The sequence below is a fragment of the Papio anubis genome, chromosome 1 (assembly GCF_008728515.1).
Source record: "Papio anubis isolate 15944 chromosome 1, Panubis1.0, whole genome shotgun sequence".
NCBI lineage: Eukaryota > Metazoa > Chordata > Mammalia > Primates > Cercopithecidae > Papio > Papio anubis.
The window spans coordinates 60,353,033-60,380,597 of record NC_044976.1 but is presented as its reverse complement, the minus strand read 5'-3'; the positions used below and the strand labels follow the sequence as shown (position 1 = coordinate 60,380,597).

The 27,565-nt window shown below is 39.6% G+C and overlaps 1 protein-coding gene across 5 annotated transcripts in view; it reads right to left on the bottom strand.

Moving 5' to 3' along the window:
• Positions 1–27,565, bottom strand: part of PATJ (PATJ crumbs cell polarity complex component) — a 396,968-nt gene that overhangs the window by 158,934 nt on the left and 210,469 nt on the right. For all 5 annotated transcript variants that reach the window (XM_031669412.1, XM_031669417.1, XM_031669416.1 and 2 more), the window contains one exon: positions 14,180–14,376. In XM_031669412.1, coding sequence (XP_031525272.1) covers positions 14,180–14,376 — 197 coding nt within the window. The remainder of the gene's footprint in view (positions 1–14,179; positions 14,377–27,565) is intronic.

The window sequence follows — 27,565 nt, the reverse complement described above, 5'->3', positions numbered from 1 at the left end:
CATAACACGTCTAGAATCAGAATTTATAGCCAAAATCTTTCAGTTTAAAAGCTTATTAATTAAAAAACATTCCCTAAGGGTATTTACCTGGGGTGAAAAAAAAGCCATAGAATAAGTAACTCATTTTTTTAATTCTCTGAAATTGGAATTCCAATTTATAGGGCTCACAAAGTAGAAACCTCAGATCAAGAAATGCTCCAATGAAAGTATAATAGATATGTTGAATATTCACCCATTTATTCACTTACTCAACAATCACTGCATAAGTGATGAGGATACAGGAAGTTTCATTACCATTGTCATCATAGCTGCCATGTATTAAACACTAAGTGTGTTCCAGGTACCAGATTCTCTGAAAGCCACTTTGTAGAAGTGACTTTGTCAGATATGGTTGCTACCCTCAAGGATCTGGTACTCTGTAAGTGACATGGTTTTGGAAACAAATAATTGCATTGCCATATGATGTGTGTAGGCATAAAATAAGAAGCAATTGTCTCATCTTGGAGGTGGGTGTTTGCCCTTAAGAAGGAGTAGACAAATGTTTAGAGAGAAGCTTAGCAGGCACAGGGGAAGTGAGAGGCAAGAGGACTCCACGACTGGGGAAAAGCATATGAAAGGCACGCAGGTGTGAAACTCAAGGTCTCTCTGTAGGAACCACAGGTACCTTTTCAGCGTAGCTTTCAGGCTGGGGAGGAGGGAAGTAGACTGACAGAGATAATAGAGGTAGTTTCTTCTTTCCAAAAATCCTGGGCACTGGCCCCCATTTGAAGAGGATGCCCACTTTCCAAACCACTGCTCCCACTTTGCAGATGGGAGAACCGAAGGGAGGAAAGGGGTGTCAGGTTAGAGATAGGACAGGGCAGATGCCTGAAACTCAGGTGAAACACAATTTCACAATAATGAAAAAAGACTTCTGAATAAATTATCACATTAATTTTTTCCTTGGAAAAGACAAAATAGTGTACAAGAAGCAGCCACTTCTTAATACCTTGGGCAAAGGAGCAGGTTTCAAGGACTCAGTTTAATGGAAATTGCAGTGCTGAAGTAAGATCTTCCACAGCTGCAATTTAATCTATTTCTTGTGAAGTATAATGTTTCCAAAGGATCACATTCATTTAAAAGGCTTAAAGATGAGAGATTTATTTTCTCTCAAACAAAACTAATTAAATTGAAATACATTCTAAAGGCAGCATAATAGTAATATGCAGCTCACGTCTGTCTAAATTTGTTATATGGGGAAAATAGTAAGATATCCTTTTGAATTCTAAACCCTGACATGTTTTTGAAAAATACTGACTTGGAGAAAATTGAGAAATATGTTTCTGTGTTGTTCTAATTTTGAATACTCCTGTGGAAGTTGCTCCAATTGCCACAAGCTGTTTCACTTGGCCAAATGAAGTAGGTGACTATAGGTACTTTCCTATTAGCTGCATGGCAAAGGAAAGAATAAATGAATGAAGGCACAGTATAATCCACCTCTTATATTGCAGAGGAATCATGGTTTCCTAGGACATGGGGATATTACAGCCTAACTCTATCAATAGTATTGTTAGCCACAAAAGCAGACAGGACTCAGGTGAAAAATGACCTGGGATTTCTTCTTCCAAGAACATTGCTATATGCCACCAGTCAAGACTTTCCCTAAACTAGTAATGCTTAATGTTTCCTCCTTTTCATAAAAACAGCTGATCTAATTAGAACCCCACCTCAATTCTCTCTGTTGCTAGAAATCTTTTCTCTTGCCTTCAAAATATTTTACTTGTCCCTTGTATAGACATAGTCAAAAATCCATTCAATCATCAAAGGACTCTATCAATAAACTCCCTAACTGTGCCCCCTTCCAACTCCAGTTTCTCTCTCTCTCTCTTTTTTTTTTTTTTTTTGAGACGGAGTTTCGCTCTTGTCGCCTAGGCTGGAGTACAGTGGCACAATCTTGGCTCACTACAACCTCTGCCTCCGGGGATCAAGCGATTCTCCTGCCTCAGCCTCCCAAGTAGCTGGGATTACAGGCATGCGCTACCATACCCAGATAACTTTTTTGTATTTCTGGTAGAGACGGGGTTCCACTATGTTGGCCAGGCTGGCCTCGAACTCCTGACCTCAAATGATGAACTTGCCTCAGCCTCCCAAAGTGCTAGGATTACAGGCATGAGCCACTGTGCCCTGCTCTCTTTTTCTTTCTTTTAAACAGTAATCTTGTTAGTGAAGCAGTCCTGCAGGGGCAGGATTACATCATATACAGTTGATAGTTTTTAAAGTATAACTCATAGAGTCCAGCACTGCCACACTGCTCACCATGACAGAGAAGGTTGGTGTTCCTGTACTTTTGTAATGACGACATTGAGACTCACAAACTCAGTGACTTATAAAGGCGTTCTAGGTAAGGAGGTGGCAGAGCCAGAATCCAAGCTCAAGTCTCCTGATCTCAAAGCCTCTACGTAGGTTCGGGGCCTCTGGAATGGGTAACAAGAAGACAGAACTTGGTGCCATGGGACTCCTGCTACCTCTGTAATACTCATCCCAATCACCTGCATCCCCAGCTTCCTGCCACCACTAAAACAACAAAACAAAACCCAGCACCCAATTCTCATTCTATTATTTTTGTACAGTGGTAAAGACAGAGAAAAACTCAACTCAAGTGTCAACTTTAAAAACTCTGGGCCGGGCGTGATGGCTCACACCTGTAATCCTAGCACGTTGGGAGGCTGAGGTGGGAGGATCACCTGAGGTCAGAAGTTCGAGACCAGCCTGGTGAAACCCCGTCTCTACTAAAAATACAAAAATTAGCTGGGCATGGTGGCAGGCGCCTGTAATCCCAGCTACTCGGGAGGCTGAGGCAGAATTGCTTGAACTTGGGAGGCAGAGGTTGCAGTGAGCCAAGATGGTACCACTGAACTCCAGCCTGGGCGACAGAACAAGACTCTGCCTAAAAGAAAACCAAAAAAACAACAAAAACAAAAACCACAACTCTGCCTTATCTCAGCACAGTACGACTTTCTTCCTTACCTGTGTATGTAGAGAAAAACTTGCTCTAATGATAGAATTTTCACCTATCAGGTTGCCTAAGGTCTTATAATATCCAGTATTTGCTAGCTTTTGGGGTGGAAGGAGTGGAACGGCCTCTCTTATATACTGTTTTTTTGTTCTGTTTTGTTTTGTTTTGAGATAGAGTCTCACTCTGTCACCCAGGCTAGAGTGCAGTGGTGTGATCTCAGCTCACTGTAACCTCCACCTCCCAGGTTCAAGCAATTCTTGTGGCTCAGCCTCCCAAGTAGCTGAGATTACAGCTGTGTAGCACCATTTTTGGCTAATTTTTGTATTTTTAGTAGACATGTGTTTCACCATGTTGGCCAGGCTGGTCTTGAACTCCTGACCTCAGGTGATCTGCCCGCCTCAGCCTCCCAAAGTGCTGGGATTACAGGTGTGAGCCACTGTGCCTCGCCTCTCTTATATACTGTTAATGGGGCAGAAAATATAAAATAAAGCAAAATACAAAAGGCTAATATAAGAAAACTTCTCTCAATTCTAAGAGCATATTTTTCCAGGCTGCATTTCAGTACAGTCACTACAATATCCATAGGACAGGAAGGAAGTTGGGAAGGCGCTGGACAAAGGAGGAAATGGAGGCCCAGAGAACAATCCCAATAGGTTATGGAAGACATGGGGGAAAACTGCAGAAAGAAGAGTCGAGAGAGGCACTGCTGAAAATTACTCCTATAAATTTCTTCTCCAGCATACGTTCTTGTCACTACTTTTTTTTTTTTTTTTTAACAGATTCCTTCAGTAATCTGCTTCTTCAATCATCATTTTTACTTTCTATTTTCATGGCACTTTCCATAATTTTAAGATAATTTGGTTCACTGGAGAGACCACACATAAAGCTTTTGTGAGAGCAATAATGAGGACTGCAGTAATAAAAAATAAACGATTGTCATTCCTCCAAGACAAGAATATGGATTTTTGGCCTCAATATTTCAGTGGCATAAGGAAGTATGACTAAATAATTTAACTATTCTCCAAACAAGCCACAGTCAGAAACAAAAATGGCAGAAATAGAACTCAAAAGACTTCATAGCAGGAAACAAAAGAATGAGGCCAACCGATACGAATTAGGTTTTACATAATAGTTTCTGCAGCTGGAAAATAAAACTGTAACTCTCTGAAGGAAGTGAAGGGTAAAGGTCTTTAATTATGAAGTTCAGACAAGCTCTCCTAGTGCAAGAACAAGCTCATCAAATTAATTTTCTTCTTCTTTGGTTCTTAGGCGATGAATGTAATTTCACAACTACGTACTACTTTTAATTAATTCGAAGTGGCATTGAATTTTTAGAAGATAGGCTGGGCACAGTGGCTCACATCTGTAATTCCAGCCCTTTGGGAGGTCGAGGTGGGAAGATTGCTTGAGCCTAGGAGTTGGAGATCAGCCTGGGCAATACAGAAAGACTTTGACTCTATAACAAATTAAATAAAAATTAGCTGGGCTGGGCGCAGTGGCTCACGTCTGTAATCCCAGAACTTTGGGAGGCGGAGGCAGGCAGATCACTTAAGGTCAGGAGTTTAGACCAGCCTGACCAACATGGTGAAACCCCATCTCTACTAAAAATACAAAAAAAATTAGCCAGGCCTGGTGGCGCATGCCTATAATCTCAGTTAATGAAGAGGCTGAGGCAGGAGAATAGCTTGAATTTAGGAGGTGGAGGTTGCAGTGAGCCGAGATCACACCACTGCACTCCAGCCTGGGTGACAGGGTGAGATTGTCTCAAAAAGGAAAAAAAAAAAAAAAAATATATATATATATATTAGCTGGGCACACTGGCATGCACCTGTAGTCCTAGCTACTCAGGAAGCTGACGAGGGAGGATTACTGGAGCCCAGGAGTTTCAAGTTACAGTGAGCTATGATCATTCCATTGCACCCCCAGCCTGGGTGACAGAGCGAGACCCTGTCTTTAAAAACACACACACACACACACACACACACACACACACACACACACAACTAAGAAGATAAGAATAGCATGGAATTGTATTGTGAGAAACTACCTTGGGTGTTTTAAACTAGTACTAGATAAATTGCATTAATCTGTATCTACCAAAAGTATTAATACAAAATGGTAATGAATTCACTTATTACCTTCTAGAATCATTATTAATCCAGAACTCAAATAACTTAAAAACATAGCCTTTGAGTCAGAAAAGCCAGTGTCTGCATATTTATCCCAACCCTTAATGTCACAGTTTCCTTACCTATAAAATGAGAATTTAAGCACCTACTTCATAGGGTTATGGTAAAAGTTAAGAGAGAGAATGCGTGTAAAGAATTTAGCACTGCCAGGCAAATAGTAAGTACTCAATGTTAGCTCAATTCCCTATTCAGCACCAACCTCACTCCCAATTTCTTTTATGAGCAAGTCTTTTGTAACTGAAACTGAGTATAACATAATTGATTACTTAGGGAACATGATTAGCAAGACACAGATAGCTATTGGTGACAATGCTGTAATGACCAGAGGACTGCACTTACGGTGTGAGGCTGACCACTCAGCCAGCACCACAGTCTTCTGGCGACTTTTAGAGTTGTGAACCGGGTTGCAGATCATCTTACTAATAACAAAATGAGGTGACTTTGGCTCTGCATAGGGGAAGGTCATATTCAGGGCTTGCTTACAAAATGTATTTGTGTCAGGTTTAATCACCCGTTTCTTAATAGCTTTGAGATACAATATTGACATACAACAAATCACATACTAAAATGTAATATTTTAGTATTAGTGAATAGTATTTAGTATTAGTGAAACCATAGCTACAATCGAACACTTGATCAATTTATTTTTACACTTTCAGCTATTTAGAACCTATCTCTGGCCAGGCACAGTAGCTCACCCCTATAATCCCAGCACTTTGGGAGGCCAAGGCGGGCAGATCACTTGAGGTCAGGAGTTCAAGACTAGCCTGGCCAACATGGTGACACCGCATCTCCACTAAAATACAAAAATTAGCTGGGCGTGGTGGTGTGCACCTGTAAACCCAGGTACTCAGGAGGCTGAGGCACAAGAATTACTTGAACCCAGGAGGCAGAGTTTGCTGTGAGCCAAGATTGTGCCACTGCACTTCAGCCTGGGTGATAGAGCAAGACTCCATCTCAAAAAAAAAAAAAAGAAAAGAAAAGAAAAAAAAGAACCTATCTGTATTAATAAAGCTACAGGAAAAGTTATTTTCTTGCAATTTTTAATTCTTTGTTCTTCTTCCTGTTCCTCAAACTACTGTTTCTGTAATGGGATATTTTATTACATGAGGTCTCTGAGGGCATAGTTATTTCATTAAGAAACATACTTCATAAAATTGCATCCATGTATGGTAATCTAAAAGCGCCAATCTAGATGACAGAAGCTTCTGACTATAAATTATAAGCAATCTTATCCATACATATGCAGAAGCTAGTGATTTATTAACTACTCTACTATACTTCCGAACATATCTAAGTTTTCCAGAAGATTTCAAAAACAGTTCACGGCAGCAAGCAGAGAGTCACGGATAAACTGCTGAGACAGTGGTGCTGGTAAGGGCTCCTGGCAGGAGTTCTGCATAAAGCAGCTGCATGTATACTTGGGCAAGTCATTTAACTTTCATGGTTTCAGTTTTTTCTCTTATAAAATAAATATTACTGGGCCAGGCGTGGTGGCTCAAGCCTGTAATCCCAGCACTTTGGGAGGCCAAGACGGGCGGATCACGAGGTCAGGAGATCGAGACCATCCTGGCTAACACGGTGAAACCCCGTCTCTACTAAAAAATACAAAAAACTAGCCGGGCGAGGTGGCGGGCGCCTGTAGTCCCAGCTACTCGGGAGGCTGAGGCAGGAGAATGGTGTGAACCCGGGAGGCGGAGCTTGCAGTGAGCTGAGATCCGGCCACTGCACTCCAGCCTGGGCGACAGAGCGAGACTCTGTTTCAAAAAAACAAAACAAAACAATATAACCTTGGTATAGGGAAAAGCCTTTCAAATTATTACCAAAACAATAATGGAAAATAATCATGTGTTTTCTTACATAAAAATTAAAAACTTTGTGTTCACACACACACACGGAGTCAGAAGAAAGACACACATACACACACACACATATATATACAGTCAGAGGACAGAGTGAGACTCCGTCTCAAAAAAAAAAAAATTAAAAAATATTACTGGACACTGAGATCTGAGGTTACCTGTAGCTCTGTCTTTATCCGTGACAAATATGAGACACATTCATGCTTTTGACTTTTTCATGATTCTTAAATATCATTTTACACATGTGCAAAATAACAGGATTTTACTTGGGTTATCCTTCAGGTAAATGATACAAAGGGAATGTACTGCACACTTCTTCTATCTCAAAAGGCTTGGGAGCCAGACGAAACACAGCTCAATATACTAGCCCGATCAATTGTGCACTTCTTGTGCCACCCACTTTGTTCCTTCTGGCTGCTTCTGGAACCTGACAAATCACTCCAATTCTCTGCACAGCCCCATCAACTCTTTTTTCCCACATTTGCACTGAAGGGAAGATGATAAATGAATCCTATATTCATATGACAGCCCCATGCCCAGGCCTGTGCATTTTCCGGGACTAATTGCTTTGGGAAAGCCAATACTCTAGCGTAAGTCTCATTCCAGTCTACATGGTGATTATATGTTAATGCCTTTTGAAATTAATTCAGTAACCCTCTTACTAGCGTGGAAGTAAAGGGTAAAGAAGCTGAGATTTAATCATATTGTCTTTCAGGGGCTTAATGTAAAATTTCTTTTGTATGTGAACTGAGCCATTGATGGACAGAATGTGCTGACTGCTCTTCCATTGTAATGGTGCAGTCCCACAGCAAAACTGCTAGCAAATGTCACACCAAAAGTCTGTCATGCACAGGGCTCTCAAAGAGAAGCTGAGTTTCTGGCTTCAAAGAAGCCACAATGTATGCTTGACCTCTCTTTTTGCTATTTTCTATAAATTAGCCTCATCTAAGGGTCTGAAGGACTTAAGATCAGGTATAAATAAAAGGAAACTGTGAGCAAAGCCATACCATAGAGACAAAACAGTAATGATAAATAATATGTGCAAACAATGAAGTTATAAAAATAATCAAGATACTGAGCATTTTACTTCAATTGAGGGAGGGACTATACAAATAAACAGTGTCAGGGGGTAAAGCAACCACTCATGATTGCTCTCAGAAACCCAACAGGTATAATCTAAAAGCCCACTTGCAAATGCTTCCTATATAATTCAGTATAATTCTACAATCTACTACACTGCAATATCCAAAGAACAGCTATTATAACACTGGCTTTAGCTTTCTTGGCTCATCATTAAATCAATTTCCTAAACTCAACTCAAAAGCACATTGGAGTCGGGATTATACTATATACAAATTCTTCACATATCATAGAATAATAATTGAAAATTTTTTTTGTCAGGCACAGTGGCTCACGCCTATAATCCCAGCACTTTGGGAGACTGAGGAGGGCAGATCACGAGGTCAGGAGATCGAGATCACCTGGCTAACATGGTGAAACCCTGTCTCTACTAAAAATACAAAAAAATTAGCTAGGTGCGGTGGCGGGTGCCTGTAGTCCCAGCTACTTGGGAGGCTGAGGCAGGAGAATGGTGTGAACCCGGAAGGCGGAACTTGCAGTGAGCCAAGATGGCGCCACTGCACTCTGGCCTGGGCAACAGAGCAAGACTCTGTCTCCAAAAAAAAAAAAAAAAAAAAAAAAAGAAAAAGAAAAAAGAAAATTTTTCTGAGCTCTAAAAACAAATCAGGGAAATGGTTCTTACATTAATTTAATTCTCTATCATCCCTGACCTAAAGCCCAATGAGAAGATGGGTTATAAATGCTTAAGAATCCTGTATATGGGCTGGGCACAGTGGCTCACTCCTGTAATCCCAACACTTTGGGAGGCTAAGGCAGGTGGATCACCTGAGGTCAGGAGTTTGAGACCAGCCTGACCAATATGGTGAAACCCTGTCTCTACTAAATACAAAGAATTAGCCAGGCATGGTAGCATGCACCTGTAATCCCAGCTATTTGGGAGGCTGAGGCAGGAGAATTACTTGAACCTGGGAGGCGGAGGTTGCAGTGAGCCAAGATGGCGCCATTGCACTCCAGCCTGGGCAACAAGAGCAAAACTCTGACTTGGGAACAACAACAACAAAAAGAATCTTGTATATGCATTTTTCCATTCTCCCAGCTCTTCAGGATGTTGTATGGAGCCATCAAGGAATAAAAAGATGACTTCTCTATGGGACATACTTTTAGAGACAAAGGCATTAATATATATGAACTAAAAAGAACTGGGCTAAACAACTCTGAACAACATATGAATAAAATCAAAATCATCTGAAATGTATTAAGGTATTGCTATATACCAGATACTCTTACTAATTCCCACAGTGTCTTCTGAGGTTGATGCTGTACAATCACTAGACTGGAAGCTCTGTGAGGGCAGGTATTATGTATTTTGTTCACCAATAGAGAATCTACACTTTGTTCATACAGCGCCTGCTATATGACAGATGCACAGTAAGATATTTGCTGAATGAATTAATAATCCCCATTTGAAAAAGGAGGTAGCTGAGGCTTAGAGAAGATAAACAATTAGCCAAAGATACATGATGCCAGAATCTGTATTCTAACGATTTGTATCGTTATCTTTTGTATTCATCATCTTTTTTTTTTAACTACAGAATCTTTGTGGAGTGATGGGGAGTTAAGTTATTGGTATGTTTAATCTTTCTGCTTATTCCGTCTCTGCATGAAGATGAAGTTGCTGAACTGCAATGAAAGGGCCAAATTCAGAAAGTCAAAGGAAAGAACAGAAGGAGTCCAATAAAGCAAAATGTTCTTATTTTTTATCCAGCAGAGTTCTTCCAGACTCCAGCTTAGCAAACAGATACCTGAAGTTTCTAAGGGGGTGGAAGTCTGTTTTATATTAACAGTTAACTATTCACCATGCTGTGCTATTGTGATATAATCAGAAATACATATTTGTTCTCTGCTTGCAGTTTCTGGCACAGAGCTCCTAAAACCCTTGTAATTTCCTGAGCAACAGGGGTGCTAGGTGCTAGGTACATCTTTTTTTTTTTTTTTTTTTTTCGGGTTTTCCTTTTTATTTAATCAAAGACTGGTGAAAAAACGTAAATACAACACAATTACTTCAGATCATTCTTCATATTGTATACACACAAACCCATGAACATAATCTGAAAGAAAGCTGTAGACAGCAATGAAATGCATACAGCTTTTTCTTCCCTCACTCAAAAAAAAAGTTTAAACACACAAACTTAGAATCTCATCAGCACACACTCTCTTGTGACAAATGATTCAGACATAAATAGTGGGTGCAAAGAAACTATATGCTAACATATGAATAACCTTTGTTCATGAAAAAACAGAAGCAGCCATAATGATTAAGATACTTTCAGTTACCGATAACTAGTTGTGCCCTAAAGGGCATTATCAAAAGAGAAATCATGCTGCAGAGAAAAGCGATATATACAGACACAATGAGAAAATAAACTGCAAGATGAATGCATGCATGTTTAATACTGGAAAAATCACAGCCCTCCAAAATTTCTGCACATTTGTTATAAAAGCCCTCTGTGCTCAACTAAAATTAAAATGATCTTAAAAGGATAATACTTGTAAAGTTTAAGTCTTCTTAGCCACAGAAATTGCAATGGAAATAAATGTTCAGAGTCATTTTCAAAACAAAACCAAAACAAAACCAAAACAAAAATCTATTCTTCCGATGACATGCAAGACACACTGCTCTACATTCCCAATGGCTAGGAAAAAAACCCTCGAGTCAGTTTTTAGTTTGCAGATGCTCGAGGATTTTGTATTCCAGCAGGAGTTCAAATCTTTTTTTGTTTTAATATTTGGTCTCTGATCTGGGTTCCTGACACAGAGCTCCTAATCCCTTGGAATTCCTTGGGCAACAAGAGTGTCTTTTGTTCTAATGAGGCAACTCTTGGTGGGTTCTTGAATGGGAGATGATTGCCAGAAGGACCAAACCACGGCTAAAAGCTTGGAATGTTCAGTTCCGACCCTCAGGGAGAATGAGGTAATAATTGCTCATGCCTACATGATGAAGCCTTAATAAAAACCCCTGAACTATGGGGTTTGAATAGCTCTTGGCTTGCTGAACATGTGGACCTGTCTGGAGGGTAGCACACCCAGACAGGGCATGGAAACTCTGCCCTCCCCTTCACTTACACCTCAACCTGTATATTTGTCTCTTCATCTGCTTGTTCGCCCGTATCTTCCTAACTTCCTTTATGGCTAAATGTAAGTAAATCGTTTCCCTGTCTTCTGTGAGCCATCCTAGGAAATTAATCAAACCTGAGTAGGGGTTCATGGAAACTCCCAATTAAGAGCTGGTTTGTCAGAAGTTCAGGTCATAACCTGGGATTGCGAATGGCCTCTAAAGTGGTGGGAGACAGTGTTGCGGGACTGAGCCCTTACCCTGTGGGACTGACGCTGTCTCCAGGTACCTAGTGTCAGAACTGAATTGAATCATAGGATACTCAATTGCTGTCAGCTGGAGAACTGCTTGGCATGTGGGGGACAATCTTCACACATTTGATGTCAGCTGATGTTCTGCTGTCTAAGACAAGGAAAACTCTTTACCTCCTACATACATTATGCTGAGCAACTTCTGAAATATAACCAATAATCAAAAGCATTGAGACAAGTTATGGTAGGTCTTCTGAGTCCAGCGCTTGCTGCCGCATACATAGTGCTGAATTTTGTGTTTGACCTGTAAAATACTCTCATTACTCTGCAGCCACAGCTCATTTGTTACCAGTGTCTAATAAAATGTCAGACAGAGAAATAAAATACCCGTGCTCCTATTGTTCTGGATACCACAGGACATTCCATCTTGAGTCTTAATAAGGTAGAAAGAATGGAACAAGAATCCTCATATTCCAAATTATAGCCTTTGGAGTGTTTCCATATACCAAGCAAGACAGGAAATCTCTGTCTAGATATGTATAACACAACAGACTGACTTAATATACATGATTCCCTAAAGATGAAAGCATAAAAAATCAGGAATCTCCTGAATCTAAACAAACTGGGTTGGTTAAAGAAGTTCCACGGGGATCAGGCCCAGTGGCTCATGCCTGTAATCCCAGCACTTTGGGAAGCCGAGGTGGGTGGATCACTTGAGGTCGGGAGTTCGAGACCAGCCCGACCAACATGGAGAAAGCCTGTCTCTACTAAAAATACAAAAATTAGCCGGGCATGGTGGTGCTTGCCTGTAATCCTGGCTACTTGGGAGGCTGAGGCAGGAGAATCTCTTGAACCTGGGAGGCGGAGGTTGCGGTGAACCAAGATCGCGCCATTGCACTCCAGCCTGGGCAACAAGAGGGAAACTCCGTCTCAAAAAAAAAAGTCCCATGGGGAACACAGTATACCTCAGTGGCTGTAGCATGGGTCTTGGAGTCTGGCAAGCCTGGGTTCTTAACCACACTTAGTCACTTAGTTCTGCAATATTAGGTATGTTATTTACCCAGTTTCTCATCCATAAAATGGAGATAATAATAGTTGTTACCATAAAGCGTTCTTAAGAATACTGAATACAAATATGTACAATGCATATGCGCAGTGCTAGTAATAACTGAGTACACTGGCTCTAACTTTCATCATTTTTACTACCGCCATCGCTTTTGTCTCATCTCTGAGGAAGTCTCTAAACATAAGCCAAAGGAAACAAACTGAGGTCATGAATAATATTAGTTACATAAGGTCATCTTTGACTTTATTTATGTAATGATTATACTAGTCAGGGTTATGACCCAATGTGGGTCCCATTCAGGATGCTATATCATAAAAGAACAAGAAAAGAAAAGTATTCCTGGAAGTGACTTCTTTGCAGAAACAGGTTTTAAGTGGGAAGAAGCAACCAGCGATTGGAAGAAAGAGTTGATGGTGATGGTCTTCCTGTTGCACCTGGCCAGCTGTGGCAGTAGTTATTATTAGGCAAGTAAAATTATGGATGACTGTAAATTCTATTCTGAGTCAAGTCTGAGGAGGAAATCATAAAATGCAAAATCAGTAAGCCTTCATTTCAAGTAAGCAGTCTAACACTCAGCGTCTCCGTGATTTGGCTCGCCTAAATGTCCTAAAGTTGGAACATTTTATCAAATAGGCCTTAAAGCACAATGGTTTACAGAGAGCTACAAGTCAAACTGCCTGCCATCGAATCCTAACACCATCATTTACTTTCTGATCTCACCAGTAAAAGAGGTTGTTCTGTTTGGTACCAGGTATATTTTAGCAGTTATTGTCGTCATCATCATCATCATCATATCATCATCATTATTGCATTTCTCATTTTGTAATATAAATATCTTTTCATGTCTGTTTTCTTCTTCTAAACTGTGAGCTATACTAATGAAGGAACTGGATGTCTTCATCTCTTTTTCTGTTTCTGGTCCTAATAGACACTCAGAAGTGTTAGCTGAAAGAATGAGTGAATGAACAACCAAATGAGTATCAAACTAAGATAAGCTCAGAACAGATACCTTGAATTTAAGTGTAGAAGAATAATAACCTTTTCAGATTATTAATGAAATTATCTAGAGTAATTTAAAGAGGATCAGTCATCTTCTTAGCTTCTCTTTTGTCTATTCTATTCCTAAAGAAAGAACCTATGTAACCTTAACCCATATCCTGAACTTCACAGACATTAACTATTATTTTTGAGACGTTCACAGGCTCTTGTTGGCTGTAACATCTTCCCCACTTCCCTGCCCCAAAAAACTGAAGAACAATAACAGTTACACATATGATTAATTCAAAACCCAAAGAGAATTTTGATAAATACTACCAAAATTAGGTTAATATACAAACAAATTAATTTTGAATATTTAAAAATTGATATTAAAAACAAAGGTTTTAATATGTTTCGATGATATTTTACTGAAGAACTTCTAAAATATTCTGTGAGATTAGTTTTCACATAAGCAGCAAATAACATTTGCAAGCAACATTTCTGTTCTTGCTTTGAAAAATGATTTTAAGTAGTTGAAGGAAATATAATTTGACATCATTCTTTTCTTTCACCTCATTTTCCTGTAGAACATCCACTGCACCCATCCACTTCACCAAAAGACAAGTTAAAAACATATGCTTCTCACCTCTAAGAGTTCATCTCCAATACGCATTCGTCCATCTGTGGCAGCAGGTCCTTCTGGGTTAATTCCCACCACAAATATGCTCATGCGTGATCGGTCTTTATTACCAGCAAGGCTGAGTCCAAGTCCATTCTTATCTTTTTCAAGTTCAATAATGTGCAGTTCTCCAGGCAGATCTGCATATCTTTGTCTGATTTTTTCTATTAAAAGAATTTTTAAAACATTAAATAGAGTAGCTTGATCTGTATTATTGAGATGTCAGCATTTCCCCATCCTTACTGTGATTTCTCAACCACGGTACCTTTTTTGTTTTTGAAGAGACAGAGTCTTGCTATATTGCCCAGACTGGAGTGCTGCAGTGGCTGTTCACAGGCGTGACTATAGCACACTGCAGCCTCCAACTTCTGCCTCAGCCTCCCAAGTAGCTGGAACTACTAGTATGTGGCACTGTGCCAACCTCTATAATAATTTATTTTTGAGAATGAAGGTACTTAAGGCCATGCATGGCCTTAGATGTAGGTTACAGTTAAAAATTATTTTATTTCCTGCTAAGAAGTTTAACTCACCCATAAGACCTTCTGATTGTTCAGGTTCACACTGGCCTAGACTTTCTGTGGACTCTTCTTACCTAAGTCAATCAACACAAAGTGGCAGAAACCATGGTCCCTTTCCTATCTGCCCCAACCCACCCGCACTACAAACGGAAACAAAAATATTAACTGAGCACCAGATTTAAGGCAAGCAAAGTGTTTGGTCTTAGAGATATAATGCTGAACAAAACAATCATGCTTTCTCCTCTTAGGACTTATGGTCCAGTAGGAAAGAAAATCAACAATTAATTCTAAATAATTACATTAATATATATTAAATAATTACATTAATATATATTAATACGAAGGGTACCAAATAACACTGGGTTATGGGAGCAAAAGCAAGAGGAATTAAGGGTGTTGGTTTAGCTGTCATATTTGAATTCATTCCACAAATCTACCACTTACTCAATATCTAACAATGAATACACTGTTTTATCTATCTCTATGAGGTTCCACTTCTTCATCTATAAATCGTTACTATCCATTTCATGGATGTTGAGAAAATTAAACAACATACATGTTAAAAGGCTTAGCGGCTCATAGTTTATAGGTGTTCTATACTTCTCTTATTCCATCTTCTGTCTCACTTTGCTACCTCTATGTTAGGGTCAAAAGGACCTGTTTTAGGAGATGGCTGGCTATGTCTCACTTGTGTTGGTTCTGTGCAGCAAAACCACACTGACAAATCAGTGTGAGGATAGCACTGCCTTAAGCATGTCCTGTGCCCCACACAGCACAAGATCAGGCCAGGTATGCCACCACACTCAAAAGCTACATGTCTACTACCATGGCTGGAAGCAATCATCTCAACAGCTTTTAAATAACAAATTAGTAGACTGTGACACTCTTGAAACTCTAAATGCTCATTCTAATGCTTCACTTATATTACATTTGCTGTCCTTAGGAGGGAACCTTGCAAATTAAAAGCTCAAGTCAAATCATTTGTCTTAAGGTAGAGTGGGGAAGAAGACAGCCCAGTCCACTCCATCGCTTTACCAGACTCAACAAACACTGCTTTATAAGTGAGTAGATAAATTTAAACTCATAAAAATGACTTTATGCATGAATTTATAATAAAAGAATAAGGCATAAGGGGGGCTTATTTTAGAATGAAAATAAATCTGCTTTACAAGAATTTTGAAGAGAATCTTAAAGAACTCTCACTGAACAAAGCTTGTTACTAATAAATGAACATATTTAGCAAAATACAGTAAAATGAAGGACTTGCAAGATCACAAAACTGTTAACTATATAGGAAAAGAGTTAAGTCATATTTACACTGAAGTGAATAAATACAAGGCATTTTTGCTGGTCGGCAACCAAGAACAAGATGCTGTGTGGGTACTTGAATGAATAGAGATGAGTAAGACATGCATTACAATAAAGATGCTCACACAGCATAATAGGAGAGATAAAGTTAACACAACAAATATTCAATGACTGCAATTATTTTTTAAATTCCCAACCATTATGACTGCTGGTCACTGAATAAATACTAACTTATTAATTAGATCAGTGAATAAATACTAAATTAATTGTGCCACCAATAATTGCTTTTATTTTATTTTATTTTTTGAGATGAAGTCTCGCTCTGTCACTCAGGCTGGAGTGCAGTGGTGCGATCTTGGGTCACGGCAACCTCCACCTCCCAGATTCTTGTGCTTCAGCCTCCTGAGTTGCTGGGATCACAGGTGTGCGCCACCACACCCAGCTAATTTTTTTATTTTTAGTAGAGACAGGGTTTCACCGTGCGGCCCAGGCTGGTCTCAAACTCCTGATTTCAGGTGATCCGCCCGCCTCGGCCTCTTACAGTGTTGGGATTACAGACATGAGCCACCATGCCTGGCCCCAGTAATTATTTTTAGAATTCCAAAAATGGATATGGCTAGAAAATATTTTTTGGAATTAGGAAAATTTAAGCAGTCTTGAGTATGGTACGCAATTTGATTATGTGATAAAGAATCTTGGTGGGTGAAATGGCAAGAGGAAAATGCAGCTGGGATAGGGAGGAGAACATAGGTAGCTGCTGGCTGCAAACTGGAAATTCTCTGGACTAGTGGGTGGGTGATCAGAAATAAGACTGAAAGGTTAGTTGATAGGCTGTTTACAGCAATAATATTCCATTTTATGGGTTCTGCAGAGGTGCCATAGAGTCCCCCAGGATGGGGGGGTTGAGAAGAGGCTCCATTTAAGATCTTTTCTCCAGATTCAACCAGAGCACTTATGCTCTCATCTGCTTTGTTTATTGGACTTACATGGTAAGACAGTTAAGAAATGATATCACAGCTAAGAAAACAACACGAAACACCAATTTTAACACACCTCTCTCAGAAAGTAATAAAGCATCTTTTTTTTTTTTTAAAAAAAAGACGTTGATAACTTTAACAAGACAATACTCAAAATAGTAGATATAAAATAACTCTACACCTGACAGACACAAAATGCACATTTTTTGCAAATCACACACAGACCAAGTACAGAAACAGACTGCATATTGGGCCATAAAAGAAACTTCAATAGCTCTCAAAGACTCAATATTACACAGGCTGTGTTCTTGAAATATAATGCAATAAAACAAAAAAATTATAAATTAACAATAAAAAGATAACTTTAAAAACCTCAGGTGTTTAGAAATAATATTAGTAAAAAACCCAAGATTTTAAACAGAAAATTAAGAAATACAGTATTCACAATTGAATAAAAATTATAATTCTAGATGTCAAACTCGGGAGACACAGCTAAAGAAGAATTTAGAAGGCAATTTATAATTTTGAAGAATTTACCAGAAAACAAGAAAGGTTAAAAAAAAAAGCATTATAACCAAGAAATTGGAAAAATAGCTACATAGCAAATGCAAAGAAATAAGAAGACAGAAAATAGCAAAGATAAGGGCATCTGCTAATGAATGAATATAGAACTATCACCAACAAACAAATCAAAATAAAAATACATTCTGAAGTTCAATGAAATTAAAACCTACTTCTTGGAAAACATTAATAAGATAGGCTCTTTAAAAACTTAATGAGAAAAAAATAGATGATAAAAATAAATTACAAAGCTGTATACAGTGACTCATGCTTGTAATCCCAGCATTTTGGGAGGACTGCTTCAGCCCAGGAGTTTGAGACAAGCCTGGGCAACATAGCGAGACCCTGTCTGTACAAAAAGTTTGAAAAGTTAGCCTGGCATAGCGGCACGCACTTATAATTTTGGCTACTCCGGAGGTTGAGGCGGGAGGATCATTAAGTCCAGGAGTTCAAAGCTACAGTGAGCCATGATTGTACTACTGCACTTTAGCCTGGGCTACAGCATGAGACCCCCATCTCTAAAAATAAATTTTAAAAAATTACAGAACTAAAAGAGAAAAATAACTGCAGACAGGTTTTTAAAATAAAATTATGGACAGTACCTCAATACAAACTGTAAGTTGGTACATTCTTAAATCTATATGATGTAGATACATTTCTCAAAAAAGTTAAAACACAATATTTAGTGCAAGAATAAATGTAAAACTGTGATGAACTAGTAGCTATTAAAGACATTGAAATGAGGCTGGGCATGGTGGTTCATGCCTGTGATCCCAGCACTTTGGGAGGCTGAAGCATCCCACATTCTGTGGCAGAATAGAAAGGATAAGGGTTAGGGTCACAATTAAGTTCAAACACAAGCTAAGACAATATCTCTGATTCCTTGGACAAATTACTAAGCCTCTATGAACCCAGATTTCTTATGTAAAATGGGGTTGTTACCCTAAAAGTGGATGTTTCCTAAAAATGCCTGGGAGATAGGAGTCCAAATAATGTTAGGGGAAACAAAACCACATGATTTTTGTTTCCATGATATAGTTATGTTGAGGTTTACAGTTAGTCTTAAGTTGGTGACAAAGTTGCTCTTTTCTATTTAACTTTCTGTTTGTTTTAAGAAAAATGGAGACTTAAGAAAGAAAGCAGTTTTGCCCATGATGGCATGAAGAAAAGCCACACAGCCCTCTGGTGGGAACCATTAGAGGAAGAGACTAACATTGTTCTCCACCGAGTCTCTTCTTTGAGGCAAGGAGAAGACCCTGGAACATCTGCAGGTGCAGAGAAATGCCACCACTGGATCAAGTGTTTGTCCCGTGATATGTAGGCCACTGAAACAGCTTTACAATTGTGTGCTAGTAAAGTGTAGAATCAAAACCCTTTCTGTAGTTTCTGTTTGCGAAAATAAAAAAGTTCTGGAGATGGATGGTTGCACAATGTAAATGTATTTAACACTGAACAATACACTTAAAGATGGTAAAATAGTAAACTTTGTTATGTATATTTTACCACAATTTAAAAAAGAACCCCATAAGTGGCTTAAAAGACCCTAAAAAAATTGGCTCCCTTATCAACATCCCACTGAGGGACTAAGTTATAGATGTATTATTCTAACTTTTAAAACCAGCAGCTTCTTTTTTTTTTTTTTTTTTTGAGTCAGAGTCTCACTCTGTTGCCAGGCTGGAGTACAGTGGCGCGATCTTGGTTCACTGCAACCTCCGCCTTCTGGGTTCAAGTGATTCTCCTGCCTCAGCCTCCTCAGTAGCTGGGACTATAGGCATGCGACACCACGCCCAGCTAATTTTTGTGTTTTTGGTAGAGACGGGGTTTCACCATGTTGGCCAAGATGGTCTCGATCTCTTGACCTCGTGATCTGCCTGCATCGGCCTCCCAAAGTGCTGGGATTATAGGCGTGAGCCACCATGCCTGGCCAAAACCAGCAGCTGTATTTTTCTAGTCAATGCTTTTTTGTGACCCTACTATAATCCTATTTATTCAATGAACTAATATGAATTGAATCCAAATTCAGGCCAGGCTTGTGATACAAAGGGAATACAATACTGAATTTGTTTTCAAGGACCTGAAAATCTATCATCAGAGACAAGCACACATATGACTAGTTAGAGCATTGAGAAAAATACCAGCAGCTGAAGTTACTTGCTTATTTTAGTGTGTCGTCAGGAAAAACAACTAATATCTGCAAACTATACTGAATAGTATAGATGTTCTCACCAATTCTCAACCCACTGGTCAGCTACACTTTCTACTGTATCATGCCAAGGCCTCGTTTTGGTTGACATTTCCAATAATCCTGCATCTAGCTTGTTCTGACTTTCTTGGCCTAAATGCTAACAGATGAGTTATTCAGCTTTCCTTAATTTCTTTGTATTGTTTTCTGTTTTGTGGGAGAATGAAATAAGCTCAACAGAATAAAACTCGGCAAAAAAAATCCCAATCCTGAAACATTAAAGACCTGGGTATACTTAGGCTGAGCGTGGTAGCTCATGCCCGTAATCCCAGCACTTTGGGAGGTTGAGGCGGGCAGATCACTAGCAAGGTCAGGGGTTCGAGACCAGCCTGCCCAGTATAGTGAAACCCTGTCTCTACAAAAAATACAAAAATTAGCTGGCATGGTGACACACACCTGCAATCCCAGCTAATCGGGAGGCTAAGGCAGGAGAATCACCTGAACCCAGGAGGCGGAGGTTGCAGTAAGCTGAGATCATGCTACTGTACTCCAGCCTGGGTGACACAGCAAGACTGTCTTAAAAAAAAAAAAGAAAGAAAAAGAAAAAGAAAAAAAAAAGAATTGAGCATACTTCATAGTTACACAATTTTATTAATAATTTTTTGGGGCTGGGTACAGTAATCCCAGCATTTTGGAAGGAAGAAAGATTGCTTGAGGACAGGAATTCAAGACTAGCCTGGACAATATAGCAAAACTCCATCTCTACAAAAAATTAAAACATCAGCCAAGCATGAGGGTGGACACCTGTAGTCCCAGCTACTTGGGAGGCTGAGGTGGGACGACTGTGTGAGCCCAGGAGGTTGAGGCTGCACTGAGCCATAATCACACCACCGCACGTCAGCCTGGGTGACAAAGGAAGACCCTGTCTCCAGTGTTGTCCATCGGTCTTCATGGTCCTAGCTGAAAAGTATCTTTTTAGATTCCTTATTTCCTTCGACTTCCCTCCCCTAGAATATAAACTCCATGAGCTCCTTGTCCACCCAACTCTCTGCAGTCTTCTGTACCCACAACAGTGGCTGGCATATATTAGATAGTCCATCTAAACCTACTGAAAACAGAAGTGAGTGATTTTGAAGATCCTATTCAATTGCGAGGACACACTGTTCCGACACTGTCCCAAACAATGCTATATAAAAGTGATTGGAAATCTAAAAGCTTTAGACAGATACAATTTTTTTCTCAAAGACAATTATCCCTTCAGTTAAAAGAAGTAAAACAGTTTCCTCTTTAGAGCTGTATTCAAAATTAAAATCCGTTAGTACTACTAGAAAAACAAATTACTATGTGCACATTATCTTTTAAAACCCACTTTATCAAGCTGAAGAAACTTGACAAGCAAAAAGATTTATAGGTAATCCTTTTTTTCAGTGCCTCATAAAACAGAAAGCATAATAATAAGAGACTGAAAGTGCCAAATACTCTGTAACACATATACTTCCGTTGAATTTTTATTAACATTTTCAGGCCTTCGAATTTGGGTTATCCTACGATTTTTATTTAGACCCATAGTTAGATGGAGTTTAAAAGATGACAGGTCCAGCCCTTCCGATACATTAATTGCTATGTTTTCATCATATCATGAAATCAGAGACTTTTAATTCAGGCAAAATGAACTAAGAAATCATGGACCTTCTCTCACAGTCACCCACCTTTACTTTCAGACTCCATTTGATAAAGAAACAAGACCAAAGAACGAAAATCTCATATAAGGTTATGAAGCTAATTTATGGGTAGAAACTATAGACTAAAGAGGCTTGTAAAGAGTATTCTTTTATTAGGTTTGTACAAAAGTAATTGTGATTTTTGCCACTAAAAGTAATGAAAAAAACCACGATGACTTTTGCACCAACCTAATACTTGAAGCCAACTTAGTTCTCTCTTAAAATTAAGCAACAGGAAAAAAAAAAAAAGAACCCATACTTTGTTTGCCATACAAAAATACACACCACACACACATAAATTATGTCAGTACTAGTTTTTGGCAACAAAATATGAAAAGTGTTATAAAGTCTCCTAGCATATAGTTCAATTTTTTCTCTAACAAATCATGTATAAAATTCTCTAATATCATTTTAAAGGAAAGATAAAATGACTTCAAATTTCTCCCTCAGTTTTAAGAAGCTATCTTCAGAATCCTCACATGGTCATAATACCTCGTTGTATGAAAGAAATCTTTCACAGTTCACCGTGTCATCGATTCTTCCCCACACTTTCGTAAATGCCTCCATTTGCAGATGAATTGATGGATACTCGGAGAACTGAGGTGACTTGGCCAATGTCAGGGTCAGTTCTACTGAATCCAAGTGCTGTGACCTGTTCATCACACCATCACAGCTATCTCTTCAACTGGCAGACATTTGAGGTAATAAGTTCCCTTCAGAGCTGAAACAATGGTTCCCAGGCCTATCTCCTTAGATTATTGGTCAGGCTTAGATTTATTGCTATTGTCAGGATTTAGAACACAATACCCTAAAAGGTAGCACCTTAGCAGACTGAGTATTTTACACTGAAGGAAACTGAGCAAACCACAGAAGCAGGATTATGTGTTCTGACCTTCTCTTACCCCCTCTCTCCTGAAGTGGCCACAGAAACTAGAAAGCCCCTGCCCCCACTTCCCAGAAGCAGGCCACAAAACCTAGGAAGGTCACTCTCTGACCTCCCTCCCTTTCCCCCCTGCAGAGGTATGTGTGACAGGTGTCCTGCCCTACACCCAGAGGAAGGGAACAGCACACACAGATGCACAAGAATCGCAACAAGGCTGAGCGCGGTGGCTCACGCCTGATACTCCAGCACTTTGGGAGGCCAAGATGGGTGGATCACCTGAGGAGTTTGAGACCAGCCTGGCCAACAAGGTGAAACCCTGTCTCTACTAGAAATACAAAATTAGCTGGATGTGGTGGCACACGCCTGTAGTCCCAGCTACTTGGGAGGCTGAGGCAGGAGAATTGCTTGAACCCGGGAGGCGGAGGTTGCATTGAGCAGAGATTATCTCACTGCACTCCAACCTGGGTGACAGAGTGAGACTCTGTCTCAAAAAAAAAAAAAAGATTATAACAAACAGGCATTCCTGAGTTCCCCCCGACTAGATCATACCCTTTTGTCCCCAAGTCATACTTCTGCAGGACTGTCCATAAAAACACAGTTTTCTCTGGGTCTTTGGGTCTTTCTTTCTGAAGGCTCCTGTGTTGTATAAAATTTGGCATAAACAAATTTGTTATGCTTTTCTCTTGTTAATCTGCTTTTTGTTATAAGGGTCTCAGCCACGAACCTTGCAATGGGTGAGGAAAAAATAATACTTTCTCCCCCATACTACCTAAAATATCACCCTTGGCGCTTATGAAACAGAACCATGACTGGGTCCCACAGGCTGAGATTCTGAGCAAGGAATCTTTGTAAGGAGGTGCTCAGGTGCTTCTCATGGGCCACTAGGCTCGTAAACTACAGATGAATCTCTCATGCAGTGCAGTCATTTCTTTCCAGGAAAAGTATGTTGATGATGACAATCAACAAAAGTTCACAGAGACCAAATTTAAGGCAGCCTTTACATAGGGCAGTCATAAGACTAATCTAACATGGACACTATCTCTGTCTCCACAGTCAGGCTTCAGGATTAAATAAGAGGTTTATTTTGATTACGTAATAGATTTCCCTTCCTCTCAGCCTCCTAGGCTGCCTCCCTCCGTCCAAAATCTCTGGGGTTTCCTGTAAATCTCTGTGACAATTGCTTCTCTTTAGTAAGTACAACAAAAGCTGAACCTAGAATTTCAAGGGGAGAAGGAAAAATGATTTGGTTTTTGAAACTGACTTGGTTTTTCATTTCTGAAAAATCAAGACTGCAATGCCAGTTTAGTTTTTAATTCAAAACTTAAGATAGAAACAGTAGCACTCCTCCTGTGCATGGCTGAGTCAGCACAAACTGTTGTGCAGCATCAGACATGTGGCTTCACTGCAGGGAACCCCGGATGGCCTGGCATTTGCTCTCAGGGCTGCTGGGAGTCGTTGCCATAGCAACCAATGGGGCGAGAAAAGGATAGGTGGAAAGAAAATGTATAGAGAATGGTTTTCCTAAAATTTACTCATTTCAATTTCACTGAAAATACATTATTTTAAAGAGGTGGAGTAAAGAGTATTCTTTTACTTGAAGTCAATGAAGTTCTCTCTTAAAATTAAGAAACAAAAAAACTAAAGAACCCATACTTTGTTTACTATATGAAAATGCACACCACACACACACACACACACACACAAATTACATAAGTACTAGCTTTTGGCAACAAAATATCAAAAGTGTTATAATGATCTAGAATCTTACCACATCTGGTATTTCTAGGAAATATCTGTAAAAACAATAGCCATTTTTATATAGACTTTTGCTGATTTTATTTATTTTTATTTTTTATTTTTTTTGAGACAGAGTCTCATTCTGTTGACATGGCTAGAGTTCAGTGGCACAATCATGGCTCACTGCAGCCCCAACCTCCCGGGCTCAACCAATCCTCCAGCCTCAGCCTCCTGAATAGCAAGGACTACAGGCATGTGTCAGTTTTCACTGACTTGATGAGATTCAGTACACACTACTCCACAATATAGCATCTTGGCATTTGAGAAAACAGCAGAAGCGGGAAGGTAACTCTCACTTCTCCCACCCCTTCTCCCCTGAAGCAGGTCAAAAAACCTAAGAAGTATTTCTCTAATCTTCCCCTGAAGCAGGTGATAAGACCTTCATTACAGAGGTGCCCTGCCTACACCCAGAGGAAGGGAGCATCCTTATCTCTGAAGACACAGGGACACAGAGAAGAATCTGAATAAGTTCCTCCTGGTTTATTGCCATTAGATCATGCCTCCTTTGTCCAGTCCTACTTCTCCATGGCTATTTACTTCTCTGGTTTAAACCTAGCATAAACATCACACAGGTTTGTTTCCTTGGGACTTCATTTCCTTATGAAGGCTCCTGTGTATATTAAATAAATGTGTATGCTTTTCTTTGGTTAATCTATCTTTTTTTTTTTTTTTTTGAGACAGAGTCTCCCTCTGTCACCAGACTGGAGTGCAGTGGCGTGATTTTGGCTCACTGCAATCTCTGCCTCCTGAGTTCAAGCCACTCTCCTGCCTCAGCCTCCTGAGTAGCTGGGATTACAGGTACGTGCCACCACATCCAGCTAATTTTTGAATTTTTAGTAGAGACAGGGTTTCACCATGTTGGTCAGGATGGTCTCAATCTCCTGACCTCGTGATCTGCCCACCCTGGCCTCTCAAAGTGCTGGGATTACAGGTGTGAACCACTGAGCCTGGCCTAATCTGTCTTTTGTTGTTATAAAGATCTCAGCCATGAACCTAAGATGGAAAGATATTTCTCTTCCCCTCCACTTATGCAGTGTGTTAGTCAAGTGGCTGTAGTTCCTTTTTCAAATAACCTAGATGCCCTCCCATTTCTAAATAAAAATCAGAGACGAGTAGATAAGTAAACTGCTTCTTTTGGCACCAGGCTTTATTCAAGTATCCCTGAATGAACATCAGACTAGAATAATTGGAGAGAGAACAGTCTCTTGATGCAGCTGAACACTCATGCTTATTTTAAACATGGATTTTCTAGCCCCAGGACAATGTTATCTGAAGAAAGGAATCCCAAGTTGCTCATAATTCTGTATCAAAGCATCGATGCCTTTTTCTTGTCCAAGAAAGCCAAGAACATTTCTCCATTATTGTCACAGAGTGTTTTCGTATCATCATAGGATATTAGGTGTTGCTAAGTAACAGAGCCTTTCTCCCAAGAAAGAAACTTAATTCAAGTCACTGCCCAGTATTTTAATAGCAAATGTTCAACACACTGGAATAATGACTCAGTACAATTTCAGAAACATTTAGTCATCTGTTCTGTTTCCAAATAACAAAGAATAATATAATACAGAGAAAACATTTTAAAACACTCCTCTATATATTAAATATAACAATTCCACTTAAAACAAATCAGGTAAAATAAACATCTCAATCTAACTTTTCTCATGCACTAACCAACTTCTAATTCTCTGAGTTAGTACTTTCAGATTTGAGAAGTAAAAATATATAAAAGAAACTGTAACTTATCAGAAGAAATAGCACAGGCTGGGTGCAGTGGCTCACGCCTATAATTCCAGCACTTTGGGAGGCTGAGGCGGACAGATCACCTGAGGCTGGGAGTTTGAGACTAGCCTGACCAACACAGAGAAACCCCACATCTACTGAAAATACAAAATTAGCTGGGTGTGGTGGTGCATGCCTTTAATCCCAGCTACTCGGAAGGCTGAGGCAGAAGAATAGCTTGAACCTGCGAGACGGAGTTGCAGTGAGCCCAGACTGCGCCACTGCACTCCAGCCTGGGCAACAAGAGTGAAAAACAGAATGGAAGGAAGGAAGGAAGGAGGGAGGGAGGGAAGGAAGGGAGGGAGGGAGGGAAGGAGGGAAGGAAGGAGCATATGAAAATGAAAGTCCAAACTAATAGAGAAAATCTCTTCCTGTAAGAGATAAACAACATCAACAATAAACAAATAGAAAAAATAAAAAATATGATGACTTTCAGAGAAGAGAGAAGAAATAGTGAATCAGAGGAGGCACAAAGTGACTTCTGGGTATTAGTAATGTTTTGTTTCATTACCTGGATGGTGGTTACATGGGAATATATTCTTTGTGAAAATTCAGCAAACTACAGTACAGTTTTCTATTTGTATTTCAATTAACTTATTTTTATTTAAAAATTTTTTTTAAGTGTTTTTTTTTTTTTTTTGAGTCTTACTATGTTGCCCAGGCTAGAGTACAGTGGCTATTCACAGAGGCTGCATCATAGTGTACCACAGCCTCAAACTCCTGGCCTCAGAGATCCTCCTGCCTCAGCCTCCTGCATAGCTGTGGGACTACACGTGTTCACTACAGCACCCAGCTAATAAATTTCTTTTTAAAAAAGAGACGTAAACTACCGTAATGCCAGCCAGCACGGTGGTTCACACCTGTAATCAGTGTTCTGGTTGAATCTGCGAGAAAAAGTCTTAAATGGAGCCTCCCCTCATCCCCGGGGGACTCTAGGACGCCTCTATAAAACACCTAAATTGGAATATTATTGCTGTAAACAACTTATCAATTAACCTTTTTAATCTTCTTTTTCACATTCTACCATTATTTCCTTTTTCTTGCACTGGAAAAGATGAATTAACCTTTTAAACTTTCCATCTTATTTCTTATCACCTACCCACTAAACCAAAGAATTTCCAGTTTGGGCTGGGCATAGTGGCTCACGCCTGTAATCCCGGTACTTTGGGAGGCTGAGGTGGGCCAATTACTTGAGGCTAGGAGTTCGAGATCAGACTGGACAACATGGCAAAACCCCATCTCTACTACAAATACAAAAAAATTAGCTGGGTATGGTGGCACATGCCTATAATCCCAGCTTCATGGGTGGCTGAGGTTGAAGAATCCCTTGAGCCTGGGAGGTGGAGGATGTAGTGAGCCATGATCACGCCACTGCCCTCCAGCCTGAGCAACAGAGCAAGACCCCATCTCTAAAAAAGCAAGCAAACAAAAAACACTATTATGTGAGGACCTTGTTTGAATCCTATTTGAACAAGCCAATTGTAAAAATATATTTTGAGACAATAAATTTAATTACAGATTATATATTAGAAAAAAACAAAAAATTATGATGTTAAGAAAATTAATGGTATTGTAGTTATATGATTAAGAGATGAATGTGTATGAATAAAATGACATAATGTCTGGG